Below are 15,321 nucleotides of genomic sequence, written 5' to 3' on the forward strand. Positions count from 1 at the left end.
GTGCATAGATATCACACATGCCTAAATTGCCAACAAATTTGGAAAACAAAACTCATATATTCTTCTCCATTATCACTGCAGAGGACTTGAACTTGTGCTTTGTATTGAGTAATTTCTGCCTCATATATATAGATGGGATAATTTTGTGAAGTATCAAATGTGATAATTTCGTAAACCTCAGAAAACATTTGTGAAAATAAGCCAATTACATATTCTTCTTTTAATACTTTTATACTTTTGTTTTCCCTAACAGAGACGGCCTAACCTCAGTTGCAAATGTAAAGGTGTTGAATCATCTTGGACAGTGGGAAATGCTTCACATTCCTGGAAGTTACGTAATGATCGTGGAATTTACACTCAACTTCTTTTATTGGTCCCTCATAGATGATATCATGTTTCTGTTGTGTGCTTTTATTTCTTTAAAATGTTTGATGAAAACCTTGCTTGCACTCTCTCTTTCATCTCACTATTTGTTGTTTGATTAAATGGGGAGAAAAAAAAAAACACAAGGAAAATGGCACTTTCATTTTGGCACATCTTCTGTAATTTTTTTCTCTTTCTTTAACCCTAGTTTGATAACTAATTTTTCATAAAAACTTGATTCTGTCAATGTCAAATGCACCAAAAGGGCAATCCTCTCTGTACATCGGGAATTTCTGTTGTTATCAAAATTTGAACTTAAGACCTCCACTACTAGTATGCAAGTTAAACTTTTTTTTTTGTTTCCATTGTACAAGTGACATTGATGTTTTTCATATTTCTAGCAGAAAAAAAAGAAGAAGAGATAATGATCATCAATTTTGATTTTAGGTTTTGTTTACTTTTTTTGAGTACAAGTTATTAGGAAGGGGATTTATAAGTATTCATTGGGTAACTAAGAGTTTTGAACCTATACCCTTCACTGACTATGTTTTGATTACTTTATATATATATATATATATATATATATATATATATATATATATATATATATATTTATCATTCACACACACATGCACACGCGCAGACTTAAGCGTACTCTAATTTTATGTCTCTTTGGTATACATGTACAGCATCAATTCAATTTGTTGTCTTAACTTGCCTATCTTTGGTGGAAGAAGAGATCATCGTTGGGTGACAAAAAATACAATGGAAGATGGAAAAGTGAGGTTCCTTTTTCTTCCTTTACACGTGTTTTTGTTTTCGTGAGATATGCATGCACGGGTTAATGTTTCTATGATTGGCATTTGCAATCAGGTTTAATGTTATTTATACCATATTTATTCACTAGATCACCTTCGGACCTTTTATATTGATTTTTTCTGTTAGGATTGCTTTGATTTTCCTTTACAAATATTCTTTCAAATCAGTGGATGTGGATCCTTGTAACAGAGGTGACCCAACCAGTGTATGGTCAAAATAACAATGTGATTAGTAAAGAGGTTGTCAGCAATGTGATTGGTAAATATAGTCAAAATAACAACACCCTTCATTTGTACGATCATATTGCTGATCATCTCTCTAAAAGAGGATCCACCACTATATATGGGATCCATCCATATTAGAGAGGTGGTGAGTAATAATGTTGTCCAAATAGCAACACCCATACATATATACCCATTAATTACTAAAACATTTCCATGTTAAAATTGAGTTAATTACAGACACCCAAGAACCCATCTTTCATAGACGATGGGCGCCTCGAAGTTATCAGTCGCAAGGACTGGGGCAGCGACTGGGCTCTCCTTGATCGGGTCATACATCATCTTGAATTGATATTAGTGAGCATATGGATTGATGGAGCACTACGGATTTGGCATATCCCAACTAATGACTTGGTTGAGATTGAAATCTCTTACCACGGTCAAGTCAACATTCTTGCCCTTCCAGTGCTTCCCAAGCAAACGCTAAGGATTAGTCTGAAAGACGTAAGAAATTTAATGCAACAGCAGCAAGTCTAGGCTTCAGTTTGCTTGATTGATTGATGCTCGCTGCTTAACTCATCAGTTTGAGATTATTCAGTTTTTAGCAAACACTTTGAAAATCCCCTGTGATGGTAAATATTACACTGAAGCAAGCACTCCCAATCATACAACTAGCTCCTATATATCTTTCTTTATATTTTAGTTTCTCCAACTCTCCTTTAAGTTGTGGATATGTGAAGAAACAGAAGTACTTACATTATTAAGATGCAATTGTGCCCGAACATTATTAAGATGAACACAGCATGAGCAGGACTTTGTCATATCCTGCCAAGCAGAGCACAAGATGATTTATTTTACACCTATTCATGCTTATTTCACATTGAGGTACTGTAGGAGGAAAAATTGTAAAGCTTTTTCAGATATCTTCGTAAAATTTAGAGCACTTGAACAAATGAAAATGACAATAAACACAGGCGACAAACAACCATGAGGAAAGGCAATAGCCATTATGAACAAAGTATAAAAACATGACAGTATGGAAGGCCCAAGTCGAAAACGAGTTATTTAACAAACAAAGAAAACAAGAGGGCCTTTGTTAACTAGCAAGTGTTTGTTGTGGAGCTGGAAGGCTATACAAGGATTTCAGCTGCCTGCTAATGAGCTTACTGTTATGCATAGCCAGTTGAAGTTCCAAATCATCAGACCACCATTGCTCTAAACCGTGAGCCTCCAAAAACTTCTGGTTTCCCTTGGACATCACAAACAGCTTTGCTGCTACTTGACCATTTGTCGGACGCACATTCTCCTTGTCAGCATTGTTTACTTCTGCTCCATCATGCTCAGTATAAGAACAGCAGATGTAGTCACTGTTATTTACATACAAATGAGGAACCCATTTTCCCAAACCCATACCAGGATTCTTCAAACCTGAAAAATTTGGCATCCAATTCTTCAATCCAAAACCAGAAGTCCTATCTCCCTCTTCACTGCTGATCTGAGCTCCATTTCTCAAAGGGAGCATTGACTTCAATCTCTTCCAAGCAAATCCTGCTTTCTCTCCAATGATCATTGCTAGCAAAACAGAAGGCGGATTGAACAAATGAGTTTCCACATGCATCCCTTCTTTCGCTAATGCTTTTCCCACTTGGAGAGCAAATCCAGCCCCCAATGAGTGTCCTGCAATACATACATTACTGCTTCCATACCTTTCAGAAACTGATTTCAGAGCCTCCGTAGCTGCTTTGAACCTAACAGAACCCTTTAAGCTCTCCCAAGCAAGAAAACGAAGGCCGTCTTCAATATCCCTTCGCATAGTTGGGCTTTTGAGCAATGTTCCTCTAAGTGCTAGAACTGCCTTTGGTGCACCGCTTGGTCTGATAAGTACAAAGTCAGCAAGTGCTGTAGATCGATCCCATTCCAAAATTGCCCCAAATATGGATCCATCTTTTCATCGATTAAGGTTTGGGATAGTTTATACTTAAAGGGTATCCACCACTTAGGAGCTAGAGCATTTGCTTCATCTCTTGTCTGTCGAGTTCAAGCAAATATATTGCTTGTATGAAGCATGTGTGAAAAGAAGTCTAGTCATTTACCAAAATTAGTGGCAAATCCTAGTTGAAATGATCTGAGATCTAAGATGCATTTCCCTAATTTATTAACTCTTTAATAAAAGCTCAAAACATGGAGTGACAAAAACTCTGCTATCTTCTCTGTTTCAAAGGTAGCTTCCTTTTATATTCTACACCAACCAATCAAAATCGAAATTAATCAATGGCTAGGTAACTCAAACTCTGCTATCTTCTCTGTTTCAAAGGTAGCTTAAAGTTTTTTGGTTAAAAATTGACTTACAGTCCGCCATTGAGCCATCTTTTATAGATGATGGACTAATTGAAGAAAGTTGAGGTTCCACCCCAAAACCAATTGGCAATGGGGGGAGTAGCCCAACTCCTTATAAGCCATTGCTAGGTTTCTCAACTTTCCAATGTGGGACACTTTACCTTCACATTCTCACACGCCCCCGCGCGTGTGACGAATTTTCAAGCCTAACATTTCAATGTGGGACAAATACTCTCAACACGCCCCCGCACGTATGGTTAACTTTCAAGCCTAGTGGACAACACATATTAGGTGACGTGAGAGCACGTGTGACCGTTGGGCCCAACACGTGAAGCCTTGCTCTGATACCATGAAGAAAGTTGAGGTTCCACCCCAAAACCAATTGGCAATGGGAGGAGTAGCCCAACTCCTTATAAACCCAGGCTAGGTCTCTTAACATTTCAATGTGGGACAAATACTCTCAACAAGGGTGACATAATGTAAGGCACCACGATACGGTAAATCTGCAAAAACTGTTGGGTTTGAAAGCAGCGAAATAGGTGGGACAAGGATGGGATTTAGATTGCGGAATATTCTTTCTTTGATTGATAAGAGAGGCTGATTACGATGATACTTTTGGCTGCAATTCTGTTTTTGTTTTCTTGTACTTAAAGTCAGATACAGAAGCTCATATTTAAGCAAGACAGAGAACTCCCTAGAACAAGAACGAAATTTCAACCTCCAGCTGATATCCAACTCTTAAACACACATTAACATAGCAAGACTTTTCTAGAAATTAGAAAACTAGTAATGAAGTTTTCAAAATTAATCTCAACCCTCCCCCTTAATTTTGAAAATCATGAGCTTCTGTGCTTTCCTTTCTTGCTGAAATTAATGCCTTGCCACAAATTCATCTTATCACGAGCTCGTGCAAAATTTTATGAGGAGACAGCCTTCGTGAACATATCAGCAAGTTGTTCGTTGGTGTTGAGATCACCTCCAGCCTTTACCCAAGACTGGGCAAAAGGCCCCCCAAGACAGCTCCAGCGGAAGAAAAATGGCCCGGGCAAATGGTGGGTCCCATCGAACTGGGCAAGCCCACGGGCAGATCTTGCCTGGGCTGCAGCCCGAAGGCGCTGACGTCAGCGAGTAAAAAAAATCCAAAAAAATTTCAAATTTTTTTTTTAAAATACCAAAAAATTATAGATATTTTCCCTATAAATACATAACAATTTTATTCACTTTCTAAATTGTTTATATTTTGTTGTATAATCTTTTTTTTTTTCTTGCCCTTGCCCTAGCCTTCCAAGGGTGGAACCAACTAAGGCAAGGCTGGCACTATTCATGTGAATAGTGGCAGCCCTTGCCTTGCCTTAGCCTTGCCTTAGCCTACATGGGTGGAGGTGCTCTGATAAGCTCCATTTGAACTTCCTTTCAATGCGCTTAGTCATGCTGTGAAAGACTAGATTTTTTGTCATTGCAATTGCATACATATTGTCACAATATATGGTTGTCTTGAAGACTTGATCTCCTGCTGCAAATCTGCAAGAATTCTTCTGAGCCAAACACCTTCACAAACTACTGAGAGATTATATTAATTTGGGTGAAGCCAAGACATATAATAATCCTAAGACGGTGCTAAAGGATGTTTATGGTACTCTAGAAAAGCTTAAGCTCAAAGGTTATGGTATTACTTCTGAAATTCAAAAGAAGATGAGAATTATAGTGAGTAAGATGTTAAATTAATATGTATTGCTAAAGCGTAGTCTACACTTTTTTAAATAACATTTTTAATATATATTTTTTAATTTGAAATTATATATATTTCTTCTATCGGGCCACATCTTAGTTTAAATACTAAGCCCATTTCTCCTTTATCTATTTTGGCCCTAGCCCACACCAAAGCCAGGAAGTCAATAGTCATTTTTAAATAATACACGTGGATTGGTGAAAAGGTTGAAATGAAACAATTAGAGCATGTCCAGCAGCAGGGGTTGGGGCGGGGCTGGGGGCGGGCTGGAGCAAAAACCCATTTCCAGCAACAAAATCTAGCCCGGGCAGAAGGTGGGACCCAGCAAACTGGGCTGGCCCAAGGGCAAGGCGAGCCCCAGGTCCAAAACTCGGGCAAGCTGACGTCATCGATGACGTCAGCCCTGCACTGCTCCAATGATAATGGGCTGCGTGTCGTCGTCTGGGCGCTCCGATTGTTATTTTCTCTCCAATCCAACGGCTTTCAATATTTTTGCAATAAAAATATGAAAAAAAATTCCAAAATTTTTTTAAAAAATTACCAAAAAATACTGGAATTTTTTTTCTATAAATACCTACCAATACTCTTCACTTTCAACACCAAATCCAAAAAATTCCGAAAATCTTATCTGATATGAATAGTATTGACACGTAGGAACCCAAAAATCTTACCCGAAAATATTATCCAAAATAATTGTTTAAGTAAAAAAAGTTGTGAAAAAATAAAAAAATGAATAGTAGTTGCCATGGCAAGGGTTTGACTGTTGGAAACACACATAGCTAAAAAAGGCAAGGGCAGCCGCTATTCACATGAATAGTGTCAGCCCTAGCCCCCCCCCCCTGCCATGGCAAGTGTTTGACTGCTGGAAATGCTCTTAGGGCCGGAAACACCCTTGTTTAACTCAAAGAAGAGACATTGGGAAAACTTCCAAACATGCTATCACCCAGACAAAAGCGCGAAGCGAAGACTCAAACAAAAGGACCATATGGCAACTTCGGCAACTGGAAAACTTCAGATGATCAAGCAACCGCATTGAATGTGATTTGAACTGCAGGAGCCGCCCAACAGTCACCATCAAGCCGTCCTTGAGTAACCCAAGGATTGAAGCACTCGAGTCCCTATTTTTCTTCCCTTATCAAAACTCATTTGATCCTGTGCCAGTTAGAAGACCTAAGAAGCCTATAAATAGAAAGAGAGATCATCAGTTTCAGGACTCTCTCTCCAAATTCAGACGCAATGTCTCTAAAATACTTGAATGACCTTCAAGATTTTAAAAAGCCTTCTTACCTCCAAGATAACCATTTGACAACTCCTGCAATTATCTTTTATTGCTCTGCCATTGTCTTGGTATGATTTTGTTAAAAACTTAGGCTAGCTCCCTGTCAAATAGCTAAAACACTTGTAACAAACTGGATAGAGAAATCTCGAGTCTTCTATGTTATTTCGATATGTTCATTAACGGCTAAATTGAGAAATCTTTAGCCATTTTGTTTAAATATTCGTATCATATCCATATTAGATAGAGAAATCTCTAGTCTTGAGATTTTTATTTTAATGTCATTTACATTTCAGTAATATACTTTATTTGCCATTTACTTTACAAGTATTATAACTGTTTATTGCTGGACAGACTCGAATAGGGCTTTTAGGTCCAATCCAGGGCATTTGGGCCCAAAAACAAGGTGTTTACTTGGGCCCGATTGGGTTCCCATAGGCCCGAATCATAATCTTAGGCCTGATTTCATTAAATATTAACCCCAATCTAGGATTATCTTGGGCTCAATTTAGGTTTTGTGAGCCCAATCAAGGAAGCACTAACCATAACATTGGTTTTTCTATTTTGGCTAGGTACCATTCGTATCTTCCAAGTCACAAATGCAAGATTGAAAGAATAGTAAAGTCCTCTTAACTGAGGCATAGAAAAGAACCTATCTGAGCCAGTACACCTCTCGAAGCACAATAGCTTGATAAGGAGTCAAGAGCAGTGCAAAGCCATACCACAAGGTATTCTACACAAACAACCGGTTGGGCTAAGTAATCTCACGGGAGTCAATCCTCTTTCGTTTGTCAACCAAGCCCAACTCAACTTTCAATTGAACCCATAGTTGAACAATTCCCTCATCGTCAGAGATCGAGCATTGCCATCATCACACATCCTTGGCATTGGTGTTGAACAGTTTTCGCTTTCCCTCCTTTTGCCACAACCAATAAAAATGTAAAGTTCTAACAAAATAAGGTCCCGCAAGACACATTTGGATTGCTCTTGTGGTGATGCCAAGATTACATCCCTTCAAATAATTGCAGCTTGACCGGACCAAAGAACACGATAAAAGCTTGAGAAAGACCCGAAGTACTTATCATCTTTCAACTTTTGTATACATGACAAGAATAAAAAGCATATAAAATTATATCATTAAATTTTGAGGAGATAATATTAAAAATTAGAGCTCTCCCATTCCTGCAAGATGAACAATTATTGTGCTTCTCATGGTCCCAATATGACCAATATGACGAATAAAGCAAGGAAAACACCAAAGTAGAAACAAAAGTTCTTCTCTTTTTGGTCATAAAAAAGAAAGAGAAGAAAGGGCAACTGAGGCAATTTTAGTTTTGTCAAGGTTAGATATGGTTATATATCTTGAAACATTAGCACATGGGTGCAGCGAGAAGTAGAAGATTCGTTTTCTTTTTATATTAATTAGCACATGGGTTTGTACTTTGGATGGATGGAGCTAAAATCTATAATAATTAAAAATTATTGTTTACCTTTCCATGGATGGAATCCGACTATGAATAAATAAAAAACTGTAGAAAAATATATTATCTTCAAGAACTGTAGAAAAATAAAAAAGAAAGAGAGGAAAGTGAATCCGACTATGAATAAATAAAAAACTGTAGAAAAATATATTATCTTCAAGATCTGAGAACTAAGGAGATAGTATCCTAGTGGGAATTGTGGACTTGAAAATCAGTATGCGAGCGAGAATATACAATTAAGGCTGAAGCTTTTCCATGCCTATCAAGTGACAGTTAGAGAATTCACACTCACCAAGGGACCTCTCTTGCAATATACAATATACTGCAAGTCATTGCCGAGCAAATGACCATGCACAATTGCTGAGCAAAGGTGGAGATTTTTGTTTGCTCATTTGGCATAGGGGAGCATGTAAGCCTTCAAGCATAAATAACTAAAAACACTAACCCGTGTAGCCGGATGAACAACACAAAGGGTCTTTTCCCTTTTGCAAGCCCTTTTCAGGATCATCTGCAAGAATGTATTACTTTTCAACTGAAAGAGGATGAACTCCCATAAATCGTCAGCGAGCAGTTTGCTGGACCTGTATGGCATTATGTCTTGAAGATCCTTGAGACTAAATAAGGTGACTGTATTAGTGTAGGCCATGCGTAATTCCAGCATCAAACCAATGCAATTCCTCTCTGAAAGGAAACCACCCAGAAAAAAATATGGTGGCTTAGAATGCCCCACAACAGCCTTGGTGAAGAGAGCTTCATACATGAGGTTGTAAAACGTTTGCTTTCTTGAATTTCACAGTATAAATAAAATCTCCATATAAGTTTAAACAGAGTTGTCATTGTATAGAAAGGGGTGTGGTTGGAAAACTCCTCTGTTCTTGCATATTGCAAAGAGATTGATGTGTGCACTCAACAGGAGGGCACTTATTTATAACATGTTGCAGCCAAGAACAAGATACAGAGGATGAGTGGAAAGTTGGAGCCAAATAATTCACAACTCAAAACATCGACTGAGAAACTAATCCCCTGCACTGGAGAACCAACAAGCTTCACATATAATTATCAAATTCAAACCCCGAGTAAAGTAGAACAGCATTCAACTACTTACTCCAGAGATTGATTCTTTGACTAACTTTATTGTAGCATTAACTTGCTTGATATTTAACCTTGAGCTTTGCACCAAACAATGTCCTTTTCAATCTCATTACAGTTGATCTTCTCCAAGTACCGCAGATGAGGAAACAATTCCTTCAACTCTGGCCATCTTATTTTCATGTTCCTCAAGTACTTGAGGCGCAAGATTTCCACTGTCCACATGCCCTTTTCACACTGATCCAAGTTATCAAGTTCCCCACCCCTTATATAGAGCTTCTTCAATTTTTGCAGTCGGCTAGGCTTCAACCAGTCCGGTAGAAATGGCAAAGGGAAGGCTTGAAGATCCAATTTTTCCAGAGAGTGTGGCAATGAAAAGTCCCTGGACTGCAAGGCAATTTTTTCTTTTAACTTTGGAGAAACCACTGCCCATGATATTTTGAGGTGGCAAAGGGACGAAATGTGCTTCAAAGATTTGAAGTCCCTGTCTTCGACTGTGGCCTCACTTCCTATGTATATGCTGAGGCGCTTGAGTTTCTTCAACTTGGCAAGATCAGGAAGTTTGCAGGGAGTAGTTTTCCGATTTCCCACGAGAAAACCTTTGAGAACTTGGAGGGAACAAAGTTTTTCAATCCCTTTTGGCATGCCTTCTAGCAAGTAACATTCTGAGACATCCAAATGCGTGAGCTTCCTCAATGATGAGATATCTGAAGGCAAGGTCTCTAAGTTGTGACATGCTCTCAGATCAAGAATTTCAAGGCTGACAAGTTTAAAGATGCAAGAAGGGAGTTGCGTAATGGTTGATATTCCTCGGAGGCTAAGATACTTCAAGAACATATTCTGAGGCCCCAAACCCTTCAAGAACCCCTCATCATCCACTTCAATGTGATGCGTAGGGGAGCTCTGCCACCGCCCCAGCTGAAGAACCTCAACCTTCTTTAACTTAGCAAGCCATTCGGGCTTTAAGCTCAGATAATGATCGTTTAAATTGAACAATGTCAATAGGTTGGGGGCATTCTCAGCCTGAGAAATTGGGTTATCAAAAACTAAACATGCCCGCCTACAATTCGAGGTTTTATAAGATGGCATCCTCGGCCATCGCGGTTCAAAGTCGAAGAGTTCAGCGCTCTCGGCTAAGGAGATCACCACGTGACGAACCCAAGGGTGCATGGTACAGCTATTCACAACTGCAGATGTGGGTGCATTCAGTAATCTACAATGTGATTGAATTAAGCCCCGCGTCAACAAGTTTTCAAACACTTCTTCACCTACCTTTTCTGCTGTTTGGTCTTGAGTGCTTCTGATGAAGCCTTCCCCAATCCACCAGTAAATCAAAGGCCTCTTCTTTATCACAGAATCTTCAGGGAAGATTGAGAAGGAGAGCAAGCACATCTTCAGTTCATTGCTCTCAAGACGTTCATAGCTCAAATTTATATCAAGCATGGCAGCGCTTTTGTGAATGCGGTCCTCCAGTCGCAGCTGTGACCAGTGCCGTGACATTCTCTGCGCCGGAAGCCACTTGGGCTCGGACCTGCGCGTCCATGGCTCTGGGCTCTGTTCAGGGCAAGGCATCAACTTTCTTACTTGGGGGATTGAGACTTTGATTTGCTCCACATATCCGGCCATGCCGTCGAGCGCTCCTGCGATGGCCTCGGCGCTGGTCTCAGTTCCTATTATGATCTTGTCAAGCCGGCGTTCTAAGGCGTTGAGTTGGTTGAACAGAGTTTTCTCCCAGTGCTTCACTCTGGGTACCAAATCTTTCATGCTTTCGAGCTCCTGCTCCATGTTTTTGAAACTGTTTAGAACCCCTTCGTCGTCTGTGTTGGCGATGTCCCTGGCTTTTCTCAGACGAGCCAGCAACATGGGCATGAATTTCTCTGGATCTCTTGCTGAGCTTGACATTTTAATTTTTTATGTTTATCATTTGCAAATTGCAAACAAATTGCAATGGTAGAAATGAAAAGGGCTTTGGCAGATAGACAAGTCAACCGTCAACTCCACGAGTCATCTCTGCTGCACTGGATTGAACTCCAATTATCATAGCCAGTTGGCAGATGGTGACGCGAGAGAGGGGTAATAATATACACTAGTGGCATGTTTACTAATCAGGAATTGGAATTCTCATCAGGAATTGAATTCCGCTTATAGAGAATTCCTGCGTTTACTTCACATAAGGAATTGAAAAAGTAAGCGGGGCCCACACAAAATTAGGAATTGAATTCCTGATTTTGGAGGAATTCAATTACTGAATGGGAGGTGGTATTCTAATTCCTGGAGAATTCATCCATTAGGAATTCATCTTTTTTACCCATTATATCCTCACACAATTTTCAAAATTCCAAATACACCATCTACTTTAACCAAAAAATGAGGACATTTTAGTAATTATTACCACTTATACCCCAATTCCTTATGGTTTAGTAAACAACTTCAATAGGAATTCGGAATCTAATTCCCCTCAATTCATATGGTTTAGTAAACAACTTCATTAGGAATCCGGAATCTAATTCTCCTCAATCCAACTCCTCCTCAATTCAATTCATCCTCAATTCATTTCCCCATAATTCAATTCCGGATTAGTAAACATGCCATAGAATCCTTGCACGCGCTTCTGCGCATGTGAGAGGCTTTTTTTTAATCACGCGCGTTACGGGCGACTTTCAAAATTTCGTAAATATTTTTTCGCAATTGTATTTATATAGATGGCCGTTTCAACATTTTCATATATTAATCTCGCGCGTGTGATAAATCGTTGTCTTAAGAGTTTTCCTGTATCGCACGTATTTTTCTAGACGTTCATCTTAACAATTTACATGCTATAAAAGAAAAAATAGAAACTACTAAGATGGACTTCCAGAAAAATACGGGCGATAAAGGAAAACTTTTAAGACGACGATTTATCACACGAGCGCGATTAAAATATGAAACTGTTGAAACGGACATCTAAATAAATCCAATTGCGAAAAAAATATTTACGAAACTTTGTAAGTCGCGTGTAGCGCGCGTGATTGAAAAAAGAGCCTCTCGCATACGCGGAAGCGCATGCAGGGAGGCTAGTATTCAATTAATTAGCCACATGTTAATATTATCCAAAGCAAATCCAACATTAATAGGAAAAATATGAAATAATTTAAGTAAAATAATATTTTCGTTCTACACAACATCGTTGTTTTAGATTATGCACATAAATATTTACATAATATGCACATAGGAGGAAGACATGCAACAATCAAGACCACTTGCGCCACCCGTTATATCTTTTTATATTAACTGTCATGTTATTGTTTTTATAAATTCAAGCTTGTGTAAGCATCCCAGTAATATAAACACCAATTTTGAAGCCCATGGGGTTAGCTAAATGGTGAGGTTAGGTGGTGTAATATATTAGAATTACAGTTCACCAAAAGGTTAAATTTGCTTCCATTATTAAGAAAAGAATAAATATAAAATTACTTTGGTTTCTCAAAGAGATTTTCCTTTCACAATGAATAACGCAAAACTTGGCACCACCCCTCAGAAGACACAATCAAATAATAAAAACATATTTGTATTTCACCTAAGCAACTCATTATTTTGGCACAAAGACAAATTATCCAGTACAAATTTCCTTTATTTGTTTTTTTACATGTATCCATACTCCTTTTCACTTTTCAATAACCAATGCTGTGATGTGAACCTTCCTTGCAATTTATGCGCCTACAATAGGAAAAATGGAAAAAATTAGAAGCAAGAGAAATTGTAAAATTACACAATCTACAAATTTGAAAAGCAAGAAAGGAAAAAAAACAGTAATTGGAATGAACTACAATAACCAAATAATGAGAGAACCTCAAAATACAACCAATCAAATTCTACGATGAAAATTACCCAAATTGAAGTAAATAAAGTTTCAGAATTCTAATAGTGTAACTAAAAAAGAAAATTACTTTGGTTTGATCTGTTTAGTTTTCTCACGCTATAGATACTGTCGTGTCTGACTCTGCCATCACAGCCGTTGACAAATGGAGCCAAGATTAGAGAGCCCCGAATCACCAGCAAAAGGGCAAACAACTACAATGCAGCCAAGATTAGAAAAACCTAATTATTAGGATAAAAAAAGGATAAAGGGAAAGGTTAAAACAAATGAAATAGATTCTTAAAAAAGGGAAATGCCAAGCCAAGCCAACAAAGAGCAGAAATTGAAGCAAAAATTCCATCAGGAACCAAAAATGAGAGAGAGAGAGAGAGAGAGAGAGAGAGAGAGAGAGAGAGAGAGAGAGAAGTAAAGATCACACTGTTAGATTGTGGGTCGCTCAATGAGCATCTATTTTCAGAGAGAGAGAGAGAGAGAGAGAGAGAGAGAGAGAGATTAATCCCCGAAAAATAATTAAAAAATCAGAAAATCAAAATAGATGAAAACCATTTGGTGAACCAAAAACAAAACCAAAATGAGAGAGAGAGATTCATACCATTGACATCAAACCCATCAAATCTAAATGCTTTCTTCATTGGTGCTCTAGAGAAACAGCATATATAATCAAAGAAATTCCATTAGAATCCAAAAATTAGAGATAGTAAACAGATCAAACCTAAATGCTTTCTTCATTGAACCAAAAAGAGCAGAAATTGAAGCAAAAATTCCATCAGGAAACAAAAATTTGAGAGAGAGAGAAGTAAAGATCCCACTGTTAGATTGTGGGTTGCTCAATGAGCATCTATTTTCACAGAGAGAGAGAGAGATAGAGGTGTGCATATCACTGCGCTGGTTGTAACATTTGGCTAATATGTACCTACAGGAACTATGAATATGTCTGTTTTCTAACTGTCCAGCATTCGGTCTCATATAGCATGGCTGGTCTAACAGATGTTCTATAAACTTAGCTTTCAATTCTAGCAAAATATGATGATCACACTATATATATGCTTAACAAAACCCTCCATTTTACCTATCGTGCTTTGATTCTATAAGCCACATCATCTCCATTAATCCCCGAAAAATAATTTGAAAATCAGAAAATCAGAATAGATGAAAACCATTTGGTGAACCAAAAACAAAAACAAAATGAGAGAGAGAGATTCATACCGTTGACATCAAACCCATCAAATCTAAATGCTTTCTTCATTGGTGCTCTGGAGAAACAGCATATATAATCAAAGAAATCCCATTAGGATCCAAAAATTAGAGATAGTAAACATATCAAACCTAAATGCTTTCTTCTTTGAACCAAAAAGAGCAGAAATTGAAGCAAAAATTCCACGAGGAACCAAAAATGAGAGAGAGAGAGAATGGTACAAAGAAATAAAATCTAATCCAATTCTCCAACAACAACAATTACCCAATTCAAAAAACCAACTAAAATTTGGAATTTAAACATTAGACATACAAAAAAGATGAAGGAAAATGAATTTCAAGAGCAAAAGGATGCGGTACATGAAGCTCAATGTTTCATTCCTAATTTTTCGAAGAAAAAAATTCCTTTCTGAGAAACGAAATGGAGAAAATATACACATATATGTATTGTAGAGGGTATGGAATTTAGAAAATTTGTTTATCGAATCTTCTTCGCGTCGGGTAGAGCCGAAAGAAGCCATGGTTGTACTGGAAAATGCACTGAAACAACTGAGACGCAAACACACGAAGCTTTCTATACTGAGGGGTGGTGCGGAATGAGAAAGGAAGGTTTTTGGGTCTGACCAGTCTTTACACTGGGAGTTCCTGGGTGGTTACTCGCGATTTCGATTTTTGAAGCAGAAAAGGGTGCCGGTAAAGTGGACGAAGAAAATATAAGTAACATGGTGGTGATGGGTTCTGAAATTGTGGAAACCGCCAGCTTCGTGGGTTTTGAACCCGTGGAATTTTTCTCCACGTTCTTCAGCTCTTCTTCTTTTCTAAGCAACCATGGGTTAAACTGTTCTTCACCCTTCTCCTGTGAGTCGCACAGCACGACTCTATATTTTTTTTCTTTTTTCTAAAAAAATAAAATCAGTGGTGTTTTACTATTTCACCATCTTTTAATTAAAATTGTG

General features: G+C 38.1%; 1 protein-coding gene, 1 long non-coding RNA gene and 1 pseudogene across 2 annotated transcripts; all 3 read right to left on the reverse strand.

Annotated features, from left to right (window-relative positions):
- Positions 1-2,454: 2,454 nt before the first annotated feature.
- On the reverse strand, positions 2,455-3,770 carry LOC110754894 (GDSL esterase/lipase At4g10955-like; annotated as a pseudogene).
- A 4,558-nt stretch (positions 3,771-8,328) lies between these two features.
- On the reverse strand, positions 8,329-11,292 carry LOC110754932 (disease resistance RPP13-like protein 4). The gene has a single exon (XM_021956062.2). It carries the CDS (start codon positions 11,215-11,217, stop codon positions 9,385-9,387), a length of 1,833 nt encoding a protein of 610 aa, XP_021811754.1. The 5' UTR covers positions 11,218-11,292; the 3' UTR covers positions 8,329-9,384.
- A 1,551-nt stretch (positions 11,293-12,843) lies between these two features.
- On the reverse strand, positions 12,844-15,256 carry LOC110754870 (uncharacterized). Its single transcript, XR_002526409.2, has 4 exons — positions 14,378-15,256; positions 13,764-13,810; positions 13,242-13,365; positions 12,844-13,011 (listed from the first exon to the last, which is right to left on the reverse strand). It is a non-coding gene; the product is annotated as an uncharacterized LOC110754870 (long non-coding RNA).
- Between the last annotated feature and the right edge of the window lie 65 nt (positions 15,257-15,321).

The sequence above is a fragment of the Prunus avium genome, chromosome 3, assembly GCF_965620075.1.
Source record: "Prunus avium chromosome 3, drPruAviu1.hap1.1, whole genome shotgun sequence".
NCBI lineage: Eukaryota > Viridiplantae > Streptophyta > Magnoliopsida > Rosales > Rosaceae > Prunus > Prunus avium.

What these genes read in the sequence shown, in the direction of transcription:
- LOC110754932 (XM_021956062.2), bottom strand. Translation starts at nt 11,217, where the DNA reads ATGTCAAGCTCAGCAAGAGATCCAGAGAAATTCATGCCCATGTTGCTG.